Source organism: Callospermophilus lateralis, chromosome 7 (assembly GCF_048772815.1).
Source record: "Callospermophilus lateralis isolate mCalLat2 chromosome 7, mCalLat2.hap1, whole genome shotgun sequence".
NCBI lineage: Eukaryota > Metazoa > Chordata > Mammalia > Rodentia > Sciuridae > Callospermophilus > Callospermophilus lateralis.
The window spans coordinates 36841031-36856706 of NC_135311.1; the positions used below are offsets into that span (position 1 = coordinate 36841031).

At 37.3% G+C, this 15676-nt stretch overlaps 1 protein-coding gene across 7 annotated transcripts in view; it reads left to right on the top strand.

Annotated features, from left to right (window-relative positions):
* Positions 1-15676, top strand: part of Pde4dip (phosphodiesterase 4D interacting protein) — a 226783-nt gene that overhangs the window by 117428 nt on the left and 93679 nt on the right. For all 7 annotated transcript variants that reach the window (XM_076863220.1, XM_076863210.1, XM_076863226.1 and 4 more), the window contains exons 5-8: positions 2179-2255; positions 4489-4612; positions 11076-11251; positions 11544-11661. In XM_076863220.1, the coding sequence (XP_076719335.1) occupies positions 2179-2255; positions 4489-4612; positions 11076-11251; positions 11544-11661 (495 nt within the window). The remainder of the gene's footprint in view (positions 1-2178; positions 2256-4488; positions 4613-11075; positions 11252-11543; positions 11662-15676) is intronic.

Below are 15676 nucleotides of genomic sequence, written 5' to 3' on the forward strand. Positions count from 1 at the left end.
TATTCTTTGCTACTAGTTGTTTATTTAGGGGGAGTTAGCATTGTGAGTTATCCATCTTTTGGTGTGAACAAGATGCTGAATTAAATATGAATTTCAGATCAATAACAAAGAATATTTTAACTAAGTATGTCCCAAATATGACAAAGAACATTTAACAATAAAAATTTATTACTTATCTGAAATTCAAATTGAAGTGGACATCCCATATTTTTAATTTCTAAGTTCAGTAACCCTAGTGTTAGTGTTCAGAAAATAACTTTAGAGAATATTCTGAAAAGACCAGGCCATTACTTTCTTCTTAAATGCTATAAGCCGTGAGGCAATTAAGATACTCTGATTTCATCTGATCTCACTGTATGTTCTATAAACCAAGCCAAAAGTACATGTTTTCTTAGGAGATCAGCTAGCACTCTTTTCAATAGATCAGACTAGAAACTTATTAGCAATATGATCAAAAACACCTTGGGTCTAACTGCCGTCCAGCTCCAAAATTCTTTAATTCTCAGTGACTTTCTAATATCAAAGAGGTGTCTATTGTTCTCATCTAGTATTGTTGCTTCCGCCATGAGAAGGTGTTATGAAGTCCCTCCCAAAAGTAAGTGATACCCTAGCTTGGCATATTCCCTTGGACTCAAAGAAACCTAGGTATTGGTAGTTGTTATATGTTCCAGTATCCACGATGTGCCTTTCCATGCTTCAGCCACTGTGAACTTTGTCAACCTATGATGTAAAGGCTTCTTTCTCTCTTGGTCACATCCTTTTTGTGCCATGGACTTTAGCAGGGAAAGGATTAAATCACCTCTGTACCCTCATCTTTAAGATGAGATAAAGTAATTTTCCAACCAACATTTGCAGACTCCCTCTTAGGTTCCCCCCGACACTTGCTCCTCTGTTTTCTGTTCCCTATTTTAGTTAAAGAGTATGTCTCTAAGCATGTGCTAGAAATCTGCATCATCTTTGCTCCACCTTCTAGTCTAATTTGAATCTCACAAGTCAGCAAGCCCTATGGAATCTGCCTCTTAAATGTCTTTTGGGTCTTTTTTCTCTGTACTGGTGTGGCCGCAGACAGTTCCCATCCATCTGGCCACTCACCTATCTTCACATCTATCACAAGTTCCTTCCTCAACAGACCTGAATGTGGTGATATTTTGCCTAAATCTCCTTGATCTCTTTTGGCATGACTTTTTCCAAACTTAGCTTCAAACTTTTGGGAGTAGTGTTCGGGGATTAAACCCAGGGACACTCTATCACTGAGCTATATCCCTGGCCTCTTTAACATTTTGTTTTGAGATAGGGTCTCACTGAGTTGTCTAGGCTGCCCTCAAACTTGGAATCCTCCTGCCTCAGACTCCTGAGTTGCTGGGATTATAGGTGTGCATCACTGCACCTGGCTTCAAACTATTTTCTCTACTGATTTTCCCACTCCTTGCCACTCACCAAGTCACTTAACCTGCACTGGATGCATCACGTGCATTTCATCAAATCTTTGTTCATACTTCACTTGGGATGTTTTTATTTTATTTTTCTGTTTGCCAGAATCTTACTTGTTGCTGCTTTACCTAAAAAAAAAAAAAATTAACTGTTTCCTGCATAGATTTAACATCAGAGTCCCCTTTTATCTTAATTTATGAAAGGTCAAATTCATGGTAAAGGCAAAGAAATAATTGTCTTAAAAAATTCTCACAATAAAATAATTAAATCTAAAACATAACTCTGCAGACAGCATTTTTTTAGTTGTAGATGGACACAATACCTTTATTTTATTTATTTATTTTTTATGTCTTGCTGAGGATTAAATGAAGTGCCTCACACATGCTACCCAACTGCTCTACCACTGAGCCACAATCCCAGCCCCAGTAATTTGGTTTTAAGGAGCTAACTTACATTAGTAAGAAAAATTGTTTTAATATACACTTTGATATCTAATGTTTTAAAGAGCAAACAGCCTTGGGCAATATTCATCATCCAGGGACAATGATGAACAGGCTGAGAACAAATAAGTAGTACAGGGGAAATCTTGAAGCTGTACAGTCCATTGTTCTTGACTAAGTTACCGATTCATCTGAATTCCCATTTATGTGGAGGGTTATGAAAGGGCTCAGATGAGATGAGAAGCTATGAACAAGTCCAGACCCAAGTATGGCAGTTTATGATGGTAAATGCCTGTTTGCTTTTCAGAACATCGAGCTGAAGGTTGAAGTGGAGAGCCTGAAAAGAGAACTTCAGGACAAGAAACAGCATCTGGATAAATCATGGTGAGGTGCAGTTTGAACAAGGTGCAGAGCAGTGTGAACAGAGGAACTCTATTCCTTTCCCAGAATCCAGTTCCCTAATTTGGGAGCAATCAATTTGGAACCAAATTCCTTTACTTTATCCCTGGCATTTGAATGTTATGTCCAGTTCAGGAACTAAAACCATGGATGTTTATGTACTTTCTTTCCCTTGGATTTTCTGTCTTTTACTTGGTAAAACAGACATTGCTGCAGAATGGTACCTCCACCAGACTTAAATTTATGAAGTTCCTATTAAACAGTAAGGAATAAATCAGGGAATAGTGAATACTTCCACTTTTAGTTGAAAGAGATAAATGCAAATAACCTTTGTCAGAGATATCTATCAATCGGATAACATCAAAGGCTGACATAATGATTGGGGAAAATGGACATGCCCATATGCTTCTGATGAGAGAATTGTGGCTGCATTTTTGATATGTGTTGCTATCTATCAAAATCAAGAAGAAACATTTCCTGTGCTCAATTAATCCCTAGAATTATTCTCTTTCTCATAAATAAAGGCACTCCTGTGAAAGATTAAATGTATAAGGGTGTTTGTGGATCATTATTTGTAACAGCAAAACAGACAAACAAAAATCTCCAACTATCCATCAATAGGACAATGATTGAAAAAAAATTCAAGAAAACTATCCTGTGGACTGTTATGCAGTTATTAAACAGAATGAGTTGGCTCTATATTATAGTCCTGGTAGAAAGTTCTCGATAAACTAAGTAAGGGGGAAAAGTGCTAAGTGATGTGTACACTGCTAGCCCCTTTGGGTAAAGATATATGAATGTATTTGCTTGATTATGCCTAGGAAAAAAAAATGGAGGGTTGCCACCAAGATCTTTTGCTTTCAAAAAATTTTAAGTCATTTCATTTTGGTGGCAAAATCCTGTTTTTAAAACTGAGAGAACCAGGGTATAGAGAGTTGAAGCCATCTTAAGTTACTGGTAGAGCCAACATCTGGCATCAAGTTGAAGGACCTTCTGGCTTCACAAAAACTATAGTTTCTTAAATCAGGCATTCCTGGCTGAGTTACTCCGAAAGTGTGTAGCCTTCATTCTTTAGAGATTTTCAGTGGTTGTCTACTGTGTTTTATTAAGGACTATGGAGTCAAAGTAAAAGTTGATTTCCTTGTTCTGTCTATTTCGGGGGTCTTCAGTCATTCCCTTGGCTTTTGTCCAGGTATAGTCAAGGCCTTCATACTCCCCCAAAGCTGTATAATGATAAAACAACTCAAAGTAAGTGTACCCTCTGGAATGGTGCAGAGTAATATCCACTGTCAGCCAAGGAATCCTGTAATCTTCAGGGAAGCCAAATTTGGGCTCCATGGACACAACCTCCTAAGCCAAACATTGAAGTATCACTGTGCTTGGTGATACTTTATGAGCCTGTAAATATTCAATATGGTTCTCTGCTCTTAGAATAAGAAGATGGTACATGGTTCTTAATAAATGGCTTAGAACAGGAATAAAAGCCAACCGGAATTAAGATCAGTCAGCACCTGATACTGCCCTGAAAAATTCTAATGCTCAGATATCCAAGGACAGCTGTTGTTGGCTATAAATAAACTGGTGATACCTTACCCGCTTCATGTTAGAGCTTGGATATTAATTCCTCGGGATATCAGAGAAGCAAAGCTCAGCCAAAACGCTGAGCTCCCATAGATTAAATATCTGCTGTCTGTGAGAGACCATGGAAAACTGGATAGAAATCTGTATAGGTAGCCCAGATTAAGGACAGTCTACTATGCATTCCCAGCTATAAATGCAGAGGACATTTCTGTGGTGGTCTAGGTTGATACCTTGTCCCAGTATTCTGAACAGAAGGAACACAACTGGAAGTGCAAGAAATTAGCAAAGCCATCTAGAAAAAGCAGTCTAAATGGGAAAGTTCAGGGACAGATGGTAGTGAACATGGGTGCTGACTAGCTGCCTTCTGAAAGAAGTTTCCTTCTCTTGAAGTTACAGCTCTTTGAAGTCTCTAGGAAGCCAGACATAGCATGCTTGTCAAGCAACAAAAAATTAGAATTCCTGAGAGATTGCCTGAGAAAGTTGGACAGAGCAGTTCCACAGATAATTGCAGGGGAAAAAAAAAAGATGCTTCTTTTTCTTTTCCTCCGTGTGACTCTGGATTGCTGGAACAACCTCAGTGAGTTCTCTGGTGAAATTAAGTGTCTGGCTTTCACTGGCTAATGCTCCATGTTTCTAGGGCTGACGTGGAGAATCTCAACAGCCAGAATGAAGCTGAGCTCCGGCGCCAGTTTGAGGAGCGACAGCAGGAGACGGAGCATGTTTATGAGCTCTTAGAGAATAAGATCCAACTGCTGCAGGAGGTGAGCAGGTGTCTTCAAGGCCCATGGTGAGGGGTCCTCTTTGAATCTCTTCCTGCTGTCCTGTTTTCTGGCTTCCATTTTTCACCTCTGTACTGTGTCATAGAGCTCCTCACCTAGGTGGGACTTGGCAACCTCTGTTTTCATTCTTTTTTCAAAAAATGTATTTATTTTAATTAGGTATATATGACAGCAGAATTCATTTTGATTGATCGTACACAATTGCAGCACAAATTTTCATTTCTCTGCACACAATGTAGTGTTGCACCATATGAGAAGTCATACATGTACCTAGAGTAATAATGTCCATCACATTCCACCATGTTTCCTGCCCTCATATGTCCTCCCGTTCTCTCTCTCCCCTTTGCCCCATCAAGGTTCCTCCATTTTCCCCATGCCCACCCCCATTATGGATCAGCATTCACTTATCAGGGAGAACATTTGGCCTTTGAATTTTGGGGATTGGCTAACTTCGCTTAGCATGACATTCTCCAACTCCATCCATTTATATGCAAATGCCACAATTTTATTCTCTTTTAATGATGAGTAATATATATATATATATATATATATATATATATATATATATACACACACACACACACACACACACATACACACACACACTCACAGTTTCTGTTCTGTACCCTTGGTCTACATATCTATTTTGGTGCCATTTTTGTTACTATAGCTTTGTAGTATCGTTTAAGTTCTGGTATTATGATGCTTCTTGCTTTACTATTCTTGCTAAGGATTGCTTTGGCTATTCTGGGTCTCTTATTTTTCCAAATGAATTTCATGATTGCCTTTTCTATTTTTCTAAGGAATGACACTGGGATTTTAATTGGAATCACATTGAATCTGTATAATACTTTGGGTAGAATGGCCATTTTGACAATATTAATTTTACCTATCCAAGAGCATGGGAGATCTTTCCATCTTCTAAGGTGTTCTTTAATTTCATTCTTTAGTGTTTTGTAATTTTCATTGTAGAGGTCTTTCAACTCTTTTGTTAAGTTGATTACCAAGTATTTCTTTTGACGCTATTGTTAATGGGGTAGTTTTCCTAATTTCTTTTTTTAGAGGATTCATCACTGATATATAGAAATGCATTTGATTTATGGGTTTTGATTTTATATCCTGCTACTTTGCTGAATTCATTTATTAATTCTAGAAGTTTTCCGATAAAGTTTTTTTGATCCTCTAAGTATAAAATCATGTCATCAGCAAATAATGATACTTTGAGTTCTTCTTTTCCTATTTGTATCCCTTTAACTTCTTTCATCTGTCCAATTGCTCTGACTAGACTTTCAAGAACTTTGTTGAATAGAAGTGGTAAAAGAGGGCATCCCTGTCTTGTTCCAGTTTTTAGAGGAAATGCTTCCAATTTTACTCCATTTAGAATGATGTTGGCCTTGGGTTTAGCATAGATAGCTTTTACAATGTTGAGGTATGTTCCTACTATCTCTAGTTTTTTAGTGTTTTGAATATGAAAGAGTGCTGTATTTTGTCAAATGCTTTGTCTGCATCAATTGGTATAATCACATGATTCTTAAAGCCTATTGACGTTATGAATTATATTTATTGATTTCCTTATGTTGAATCAACCTTGTATCCTAGAATGAACCCTACTTGAGCATGGTGCACTATTTTTTAAATACGTTTTTGTATGCAGTTTGCCAGAATTTTATTGAGAATTTTTGCATCAATGTTTATCAGAGATAATGGTCTAAAATTTTCTTCCCTTGATGTGTCTCTGTCTGGTTTTGGTATCAGGATGATACTAGCTTCATAGAATGAGTTTGGAAGCTTTCCTCCTTTTCTATTTCATGGAATAATTTGAGGATATTGGTATTAATTCTTCTTTGTAGGTCTTGTAGAATTTAGCTGTGAATCCATCTGGTCTGGGGCTTTTCTTGGTTGATAGGCTTTTGATGGTATCCTCTATTTCCTTGCTTGAAATTGATTTTATATTTCCCTTCAACTCAGTTTGAGTTTATCATATGGCTCTAGAAATTTGTTGGTGTATTTGAGGTTTTCTGTTTTATTAGAGTATAACTTTTCAAAATAGTTTCTAATTGTCTTCTGTATTTTAATAGCGTCTGTCATGATAGTTTCTTTTTCATTGTGAATTTTTATAATTTGAGTTTTCTCCTTCTTTTCTTTTGGGTGGCTAAGGGTTTGTCAATTTTATTTATTTTTTCAAAGAACCATCTTTTTGTTTTGTAACATTTTTGGGTTGTTTCTTTTGTTTCAGTTTCATTGATTTCTGCCTTGATTTTAGTTATTTCCTGTCTTCTACTACTTTGGATGTTGGTTTGTTCCTCTTTTTTCTAGGACTTTGAGCTGTAATGTCAGTTCGTTTATTGACTTTTTCTTCTTTTAATGAATGAACTCCATGCAATGAACTTTCCTTTTAGCACTGCCTTCATAGTGTCCTATAGATTTTGACAAGTTGTATCACAGTTCTCATTCACCTCTAAGATTTTTTTATCTCCTTCCTGATGTCTTCTGTTATCCATATGTCATTCAATAGTATATTTTTTGGTCTCTGGGTGTTGGGTAGCTTGTGTTTTTAATTTTGATTTCTATTCATATTTGATTTCTGTTCAATCAATAATTTCATTGATTTCTAATTTCATTCCACCATGGTCAGACAGAATGCAGGGTAGTATCTCTGTGTTTTTGTATTTGCTAAGACTTGCTTTGTGGCATAACATATGGTCTATTTTGGAGAAGGATCCATGTGCTGCTGAGAAGAAAGTGTATTCCCTCTATGATGGATGGAATAGTCTATATATGTCTGTTAACTTATTGATTGTATTATTGAGTTCAATAGTTTCTTTGTTTAGTTTTGTTTGGAAGATCTATCCAGTGGTTAGAGAGGTTTATTAAAGTCACTCAGTATTATTGTGTTGTGGTCTATTTGATTATTGTAGTTGAGAAGGATTTGTTTGATATATGTAGCTGCCCCATTGTTGGGGCATAGATATTTATGATTTTTATGTCTTGTTGATGTATGAATCCCTTAAGCAGTATGAAATGTCCTTCTTTATCCCTTTTCACCAGCTTTGATATGAGGATGGAAACCCTTGCTTGTCTATGTAGTTCATGAGAGTGGTATGTTTTTTTTCCACCCTTTCACATTAAGTCTATGGATGACTTTTCCTGTGAGATGAGTCTCTTGAAGGTCTTTTTTTAAAAATCATAGAATTGTGGGATAACATCAATCGTGGCTTTCAATTGATGAGTTTGGGCCATTTACATTCAGGATTTTTATTGAGACATGATTTGTATTCCTGGTCATTTTGGTTTATTTTTGGTTTTTTAACTTGACTTTGTTTCTCCTTTGATTGGCCTTTCCTTTAGTATAATTCCTCTTTTTGCTGATTTTCCTTGTTGTTCTTCATTTCCTCCTCCTGGAATATTTTGCTGAGAGTGCTGTGTAGTGCAGGCTTTCTTGCTATAAATTCTTTTAATTTTTGTCTATCATGAAAGGCATTAATTTTGTCATCATATCTGAAGCTTAATTTTGCTGGATATAAGATTCTTGGTTGGCAGCCATTTTCTTTTAGAGCTTGGAATATGTTGTTCCAGGATCCCTTGACTTTGAGGGTCTGGATTGAAAAATCTGCTGAGATCCAAATTATTCTCCCCCTATATGTGATCTGATTCCCCTCTCTTGTGGTCTTTAAGATTCTATCCTTATTCTGTATGCTAGGCATTTTCATTATAATGTGCCTTGGTGTAGATCCATTGTAATTTTATACATTTGGTGTCCTGTAAGCCTCTTGCATTTGGTTTTCCAATTCATTCTTCAAGTTTAGGAAGTTTTCTGATATTATTAAATTAAAGAGATTGTGCATTCTTTTGGTTTGAATCTCTGTGCCTTCCTCTATCCCAATAAATCTTAGATTTGGTCTTTTGATATTATCCCATAATTCTTGGATCTTCTGTTCATGGTTTCTTCTTTCACTGTGTGGCCAGAATGTACTTTATTTTCAAGATTATATATTTTGTCTTCATTATCTGACATTCTGTCTTCCAAATGATCTAGTCAGTTGGTGATACTTTCTATTGGGTTTTTTATTTGGTTTATTGTTTCTTTCTTTCTTTTTTTTTTTTGATGTTTATAGTAGCTTTATTCATAACTGCCAAAACTTGGAAGCAACCAAGGTGTCTTTCGGTAGCTGAATGAATACATGAACTGTGGTATATCTTGAGAATGGATATACTCAGCACTAAAAAAATAACCCATGAAGACATGAAGAGACCTTAAATACATATTTCAGACTATTTTAAAATACATGTGTATGATTCTAAATATAAAGCATCCTAAAAAGGGCAAAGTTATAATGTCAGTAAAAAGATCTGATTTATAGAGGCTTGGCGGGAAGAAAAAACAGGTAGAACTGAGGAATGGAGCATTAGGGCCTAGATAGTTATGAATTATCATGCAGAATGTTGGATACACGTCAAACCTTAGTCAGTGGCCAGTGTGGTGGGGGCCATAATCCCAACTACTTGGGAGACTGAGGCAGGAGGATTGCAAATCCAAAGCTGGCTTTGGCAACTTTTATTTTTTTGGGGGAGGGGGGTACCAGGGATGCTTTACCACTGTGCCACACCCCATCTTTTTATTTTTAGACAGGGTCTTGCTAAGCTATTGAGACTGATCTCAAACTTGCAATCCTCTTGACCTAGCCTCCCAAATCTCTGGGGTATTACAAATGTGTATCTCCACACCCAAACAGCCTCAGTAATTTACTGAGACCCTATATCAAAATGAAAAATAAAAAGGGTTGTGAATATAGATTAGTAGTAGTGTTTTCCTGGGTTCAATCCCTAGTAAAACACAAGCACAAACACACACACACACACACACACACACACACACACAGATCAAAATCATAAGATGTTCAACAGAAAGCATGAAACCAAATATACAACTGGGGTTGTAGCTCAGTGGTAGAGTGCTTGACTACACGTGTGAGGCCCTGGGTTCGATCCTCAGTGCCACATAAAGATAATAATTCATTATAACTAGTAATAATAGGTAGTTAATAATTAATAATAGGCTAAGCAACTCATGAGACCCTGTCTCTAAGTAAAATACAAAAATGGGGCTGGGGATGTGGCTTAGTGGTTGAGTGCCCCTGAGTTCAATCCCTGGTACCCCACCCACCACTAAAATTAATAATATACCAATATTGACTCATCAATTAAGGAATGTACAACACTAATAGGACATGTTAATATTAAAGCCAGGTGAGATAATGCACACCTATATCTCAGCTACTTAGAGGAGGCTGAGACAGGATTGCAAGATCAAGGGCAGTCTCAGCAATTTAGTGAGACCTTAAGCAATCTTGGAAGAACTTTTCTCAAGTTTAAAGGGCTGGGGATGTGATTCAGTGGTTAAATTCCCAGTATCAAAAAATAAACAAAAAAAAGAGGCAGAGGGTTAGGGTTATAGCCCAGTGGTAGAGTGTCCCTGGGTTCAATTTCTTTCATTTCAAGGATTTCTGATTATTTTTGGGGGTGGGGATCGGGGATTGAATTCAGGGGCACTTGACCACTAAGCCACATTCCCTATTTTGTATATCATTTAGAGACAGATTCTCACTGAGTTTCTTAGTGCCTCACTTTTGCTGAGGCTGGCTTTGAACTCTCGATCTTCTTGCTTCAGCTTCCCTAGCCACTGGGATTACAGGCATGCGCCACCACGCCCAGCTGATTGGTTTTTTTTTGTTTGTTTGTTTGTTTTTTAGAATCTTTATCTTTTTCTTGAAGTAATATTTTGCTACCTGTATTTGCTCCCTTATCTCTTTGTTGGAATTATCAATTTTTGCCTGTATTTTCTCACTTAGGTCATTCTTTAATTCATAGATCATTTTAATTATGTACATTCTGAACTCCTTCTCTGACATTTCATCAACTGCGCTGTCAATGGATTGTATTATTGTAGTATCTTGGTTTGTTTGGGGCACTTTCCTCCCTTGTTTTTTTCATGTTGTCTATATGTCTTCCTTTCTTGCAGTGTGGATCTGAGGTTTTATAGTTTCTATCCTATAATCTTGTAGTGTCCCTGAAGATTACCTATACCTCACCTTGGTGTTGGGCTTCTAGACCCTTGCCCATGTCCCACCATAAATGCTATTGCAACTAAAGGTGGTTGTGGCAATGGCAGAGATAACTCAAGATAACAGTGAGGGTGTCCCAAGATAGATGGGCTGAAAGGATGGGCTGCCTGTTTGGAGATGCAACAGTTGTCCCCAGGTAGAGGCTACTATGTGGGGAGGGCTATGGCGATGGATGCAGTGTCCCCGATGGAGGTGGGGTAGGTCTGGGCTCTGGTGTGGGTCTGCTGGTCAGCAGGCAGTCCTGGGCCCAGGCCTGGGTTCCGGTGTGGGTCTGACAATCGACCAGCCCCTAAAGTCTTAACCTGTTTTCATTCTTTTTTCAGGAATCCAGGCTAGCAAAGAATGAAGCTGCACGCATGGCAGCTCTGATGGAAGCAGAGAAAGAGTGTAACCTGGAGCTCTCAGAAAAACTGAAGGGAGTCACTAAGGACAGGGAAGATGTACAGGGAGACCAGGTCAAGCCCGACCAGTACACTGAGGCCCTGGACCAGAGGGACAAGTATGTGCCTTTGGTGCTCTTTGCTTGACTTTGCCTATTCTCCGGGCCATCAGAATGTTCAGTAGCTACACTGTTCCCTGTTAGGACTGATGGTGGAGTGGCAGAACCTTCAACATTTCCAAGACTTTCTGGTCCCACAACCCAAGATTTTCATTTCAGGGTTGAGTCTTCAATAGCATCTATTAAAAAAACTTACTTCTTACCAGTCAGGAGGCCAAGTATGAATAGTAAATCAACAAAGTGGTCCAATGGTGGTAAGCAAGAGATTGGGTCTTTCTTCTCTTTGCTGCAGGAGAATCGAAGAACTGAGTCAGAGCCTGGCTGCCCAAGAGAGGCTTGTAGAACAACTCTCTCAGGAGAAACAGCAACTGCTACATCTGCTGGAAGAGCCCACTAGCATGGAAGTGCAGGTAGGGCTTGGGCTGTATGTCCCAGGGCACTTGCTTTATGCTATCATGAGCTTTGCCTTTGTTATCTATTTCTGTGTAACAAATTGCTATAGACTTAGCAGTTTTTTTTTAATTTATGTCATGCTGAGGATCAAACCCAGTGCCTTACATGTGCTAGGCAAGTGTTTTACCACTGAGCCACAACTCCAGCCCCAGACTTAGCAGTTTAAAACCACACGTATGTGTTATCTCAGTTTATGTGAGTCAGAAGTCTAGACATTGCTTAATTGGGTTCTCAGTTCAGGGTCTCATAATTCTGAAAATTAAGTGTGGATGGGATTTTCTTCATGTGGAGGTGAAACAAGGGAAAGATCTGTCTCTAAGCTCCCTCAGGTTACTGGCACAATTTATCTCTGTATGGTTGTAGAAGTAGGATCTTGTTTCTTCACAGCCAGCAGTGAAGAAAAGACTATTGCTTCTCTAATAGCTAGATCCTCTTTTAAGGTTCACCTGATTAGGTCAGACCCACCAGTGTGCTGTCCCTTTTTTGTTAACTTAAAGTCAACATCTGAAAAATCTCACTTTTGCTACATAATAGTAAATTGTGTAGTGAACTTTACCTTTGCCATACTCTATTGATTAGAAGCAAATTACAAGTCTTTCCAATATTCAAGTGATGGGGATTACATAAAAGTGGGAATTATAGGGACCAGCTTGGATTTTTGCCAACCATGCTGAGTGATTTATAACGTATAGATAGAACATTGAATGTGGTTTTAATATTGAAGAGATCACACTTGCTATGGTGAAAATAACTGTATCTTTATCTATATCATTGCTCTTGGATGTTAGCCCAGAGGGAACTCCCTTCTCCACTTGACATTTAATTTACCAAAAATAACTTTCTAAATAAACCTTAGAATATATTGGAGCTCAAGTAACATAACAATTCCCAGGTATTCTTACAATGATAAAACAAAATGTGTGATTTAACATATTGATTCACATATACGAAGGTTGGAGTCACGATAAAGAACAGTGGTAAGAATTAGTTTAAGCCAGTGCTTCCCAGCCTTTTCCATGTCTTGGTACATACAACAAATGGTAACATTAGCAAGGTATAGGTATAAATAGATGAAGCTTCTCACTAGGAGGTGACTAATCTGGGTGTGTAGGACACAGCGAGGACAAAAGAAGTTATTGTTCTGGCCATACTTGTGAACTTTTTAGACTACAGACCCATTTGGGTTGGTAAGATTTGGTTAATAAATTCAAGAAGTGATGTGTGTATATGTAATTTGACCTCTATGAATAAAAATTAAAATTCATAGGCTTTTTGTAAGATACATGTAGAAATACTTGAAGTTTCTTTTTTTTTATTTATTATTTTATTATTTATTTAAATCAAATTTACTTTTTTTTTTAAAGAGAGAGTGAGAGTGAGAGAGGGAGAGAGAGAATTTTAATATTTATTTTTTGGTATTCGGCGGACACAACATCTCTGTTTGTATGTGGTGCTGAGGATCGAACCCGGGCCGCACGCATGCCAGGCGAGTGCGCTACCGCTTGAGCCACATCCCCAGCCCTACTTGAAGTTTCTTAAGGAACTCTTGAAAAGATTTCATAACACATTTTCATTAGAAAAAACTTGACTAGGAATGAGGATTGAATTTCTCTCCTCATAACTAGCTGTATGACTATGACTAGATCACTTCTCTGCTTTCATATGTGTAAAATGGGAAGATTAGCCCAGATAATCTCTTAAATTTATAATGCAAACATTTTATTATAATTCCAGAATCACTAGAAAAAAGTATATATTCCCTAACATGAGTGTTTTGAAAAAAATAATTCTTATGTATAAATTCCAAAATAAGATCACTCTCATCCCTCATTTTATATTTATCAATAAATACTGTTATATTTATGTATGTATACTTATTTTCATCATCATTGGCAAGCACTTAAGTGGGTATATGTAGTTCATTATTTGTGATGCTAATGAGAGATTGTATCGGTTTTCAGAACAGATTTAAAGAACAGAAATATAATTTCTAAGAGACTAAATTATCTATATTGTATTTTAAAGAATGCTTATATCAAGGATTAATATACAGACGATAATGTTGCGTAATTTTGCAGAAAAAAGAAAGGCATTAAGTCACCTAAATTGTACAAAATTGATATGCTTTTAAAATGTTGCTTGTTATTTATAGAATGTATTGTTATTGTGATTATGCAACACTTTGTACATTGAGAAACATGATCACTTTGTGCTGTTAATACTCTAAGACAGTGTTTCCCTTTTTCGTAGAAAACTTATTTGCATGGGAAATTATCATACATCTATGGTATACTGAAATAAGTGACTGTGTTAGCCATTTTGTTTGTAATTATGACCAAAAGACCTGACAAGAACAATGTAGAAGAGGAAATGGTTTCAGAGAGTTCAGTTCATACACAGATGGCTGACCCTATAGTTCTGGGCCCAAGGTGAGGCAGAATATTAAGGTAGAAGAATGTGGAGAAGGAAAGCAGCTCAGAGCATGGTACCAGGAGGCAGAGACAGCTTTGCTCACCAGGGACAAAAATATAAACCCCAATGTACTGCCCCCAGTGACTAACCTCTTCTAGCCATACCCAACCTGCTTACATTTATAGCTTAGTTAATCCATATCAGTGGATTAGTGCACTGATTAGGTTAAGGTTTTCATAACCCAATAATTGCACCTCTAAACTTTCTTGCATTGCCTCACACATGAGCTTTTGGGGGAAACCTCATATCTGAACCATAACAGTGACTGAGACTGCTTATGGTTGGAGGGGACTGGCCATGGCCATTTTAGGATCCATCTACTATCCTGAGAGGTGAGGGGGCTGGCATCTCTGCACAGTGGTTGGCTATCTTGGGGCACACTGTGCTGAACACCCAAGTTGGGAAGCTCTATCACAGGGGTCTTTGAGTAGGTCCTCCTTGGTGTGGAGGACAGAAAGTGTCCCACAGCTCACTTCCTAATTTCTCCCTTTGATTCTGTGACTTATGGGGAAAAACAGTCAGGATTATTTTATATTATTGTTTCTGAGACAGCCCAGAGTGACCTGGACAGATAAAGCAGCCTTTTAGCAAGCATATAGATAATCTTGTGAAATCTTCCTTTTCCCAACTTGTGTTTAGAATCCAAGGAAAAGTTTTGGTCACTGTGCTTCTATTTTACACTCTGTGGCCTAGCCAGAATAAAATTTTGATTTTTATAATATCTTGTGAATTTCAGCCATACTCTAGTGGTTCAAATTGACTTATGAAAGGAGACAAGTGCAAGTTCAGAGAAGGAATCTTGCTTTTTCTGTAGATGATTTAGTGTGAAGTATTTTTAACTAGGGCAGCAGAATAATATGAAAGAGTGAACTTAGGTTTTGGAATTTGAATACTAGCATTACCAGTTTTAGATGTATGCCCTTGGACAAATTAAACAACCCCTTCAAACACAATTTCCTCTTCTATAAAATAGGGATTAAAAACCCTAGTGTTTAGCCATTTATAAGTATTGGAGATAATATGTATCAAGTGTCTTGCATATTGCTCAGAACATGGTAACCACATCATCCATATTATCAATCTGAAAGATAGGATGACTTTTCTAAAACTAAGTAGCAGATAAAAAGATATATTCAATAAATCACATATTCAAAACTTCATTCACATTATAACTATCTCTGTCCTGTAAGAGGCATAGATAAAATTAATAAATATAGCAATTATTTGTTAGGAGATTAATGATTACAATTATCCCTCTGGACCTGTTGGTCACCCACATAAAAAACTGTGTTATAGGCAAAGACTTAACTCAAAGGTGCTAGTTTGTGTTAACATTGCTCAGGAGGACCACAAGTATAAATGGTTCAGGGAAAATTGGTCAAAATGATTATTATACTCACTTGTTAGACAAAGAGAAATATTAAAGTACTTTCTATAACATCTTGGAAACATTTAGTCATAATCAAATGGTTCAGATTGCTGTAATACAAAAAACTAGAA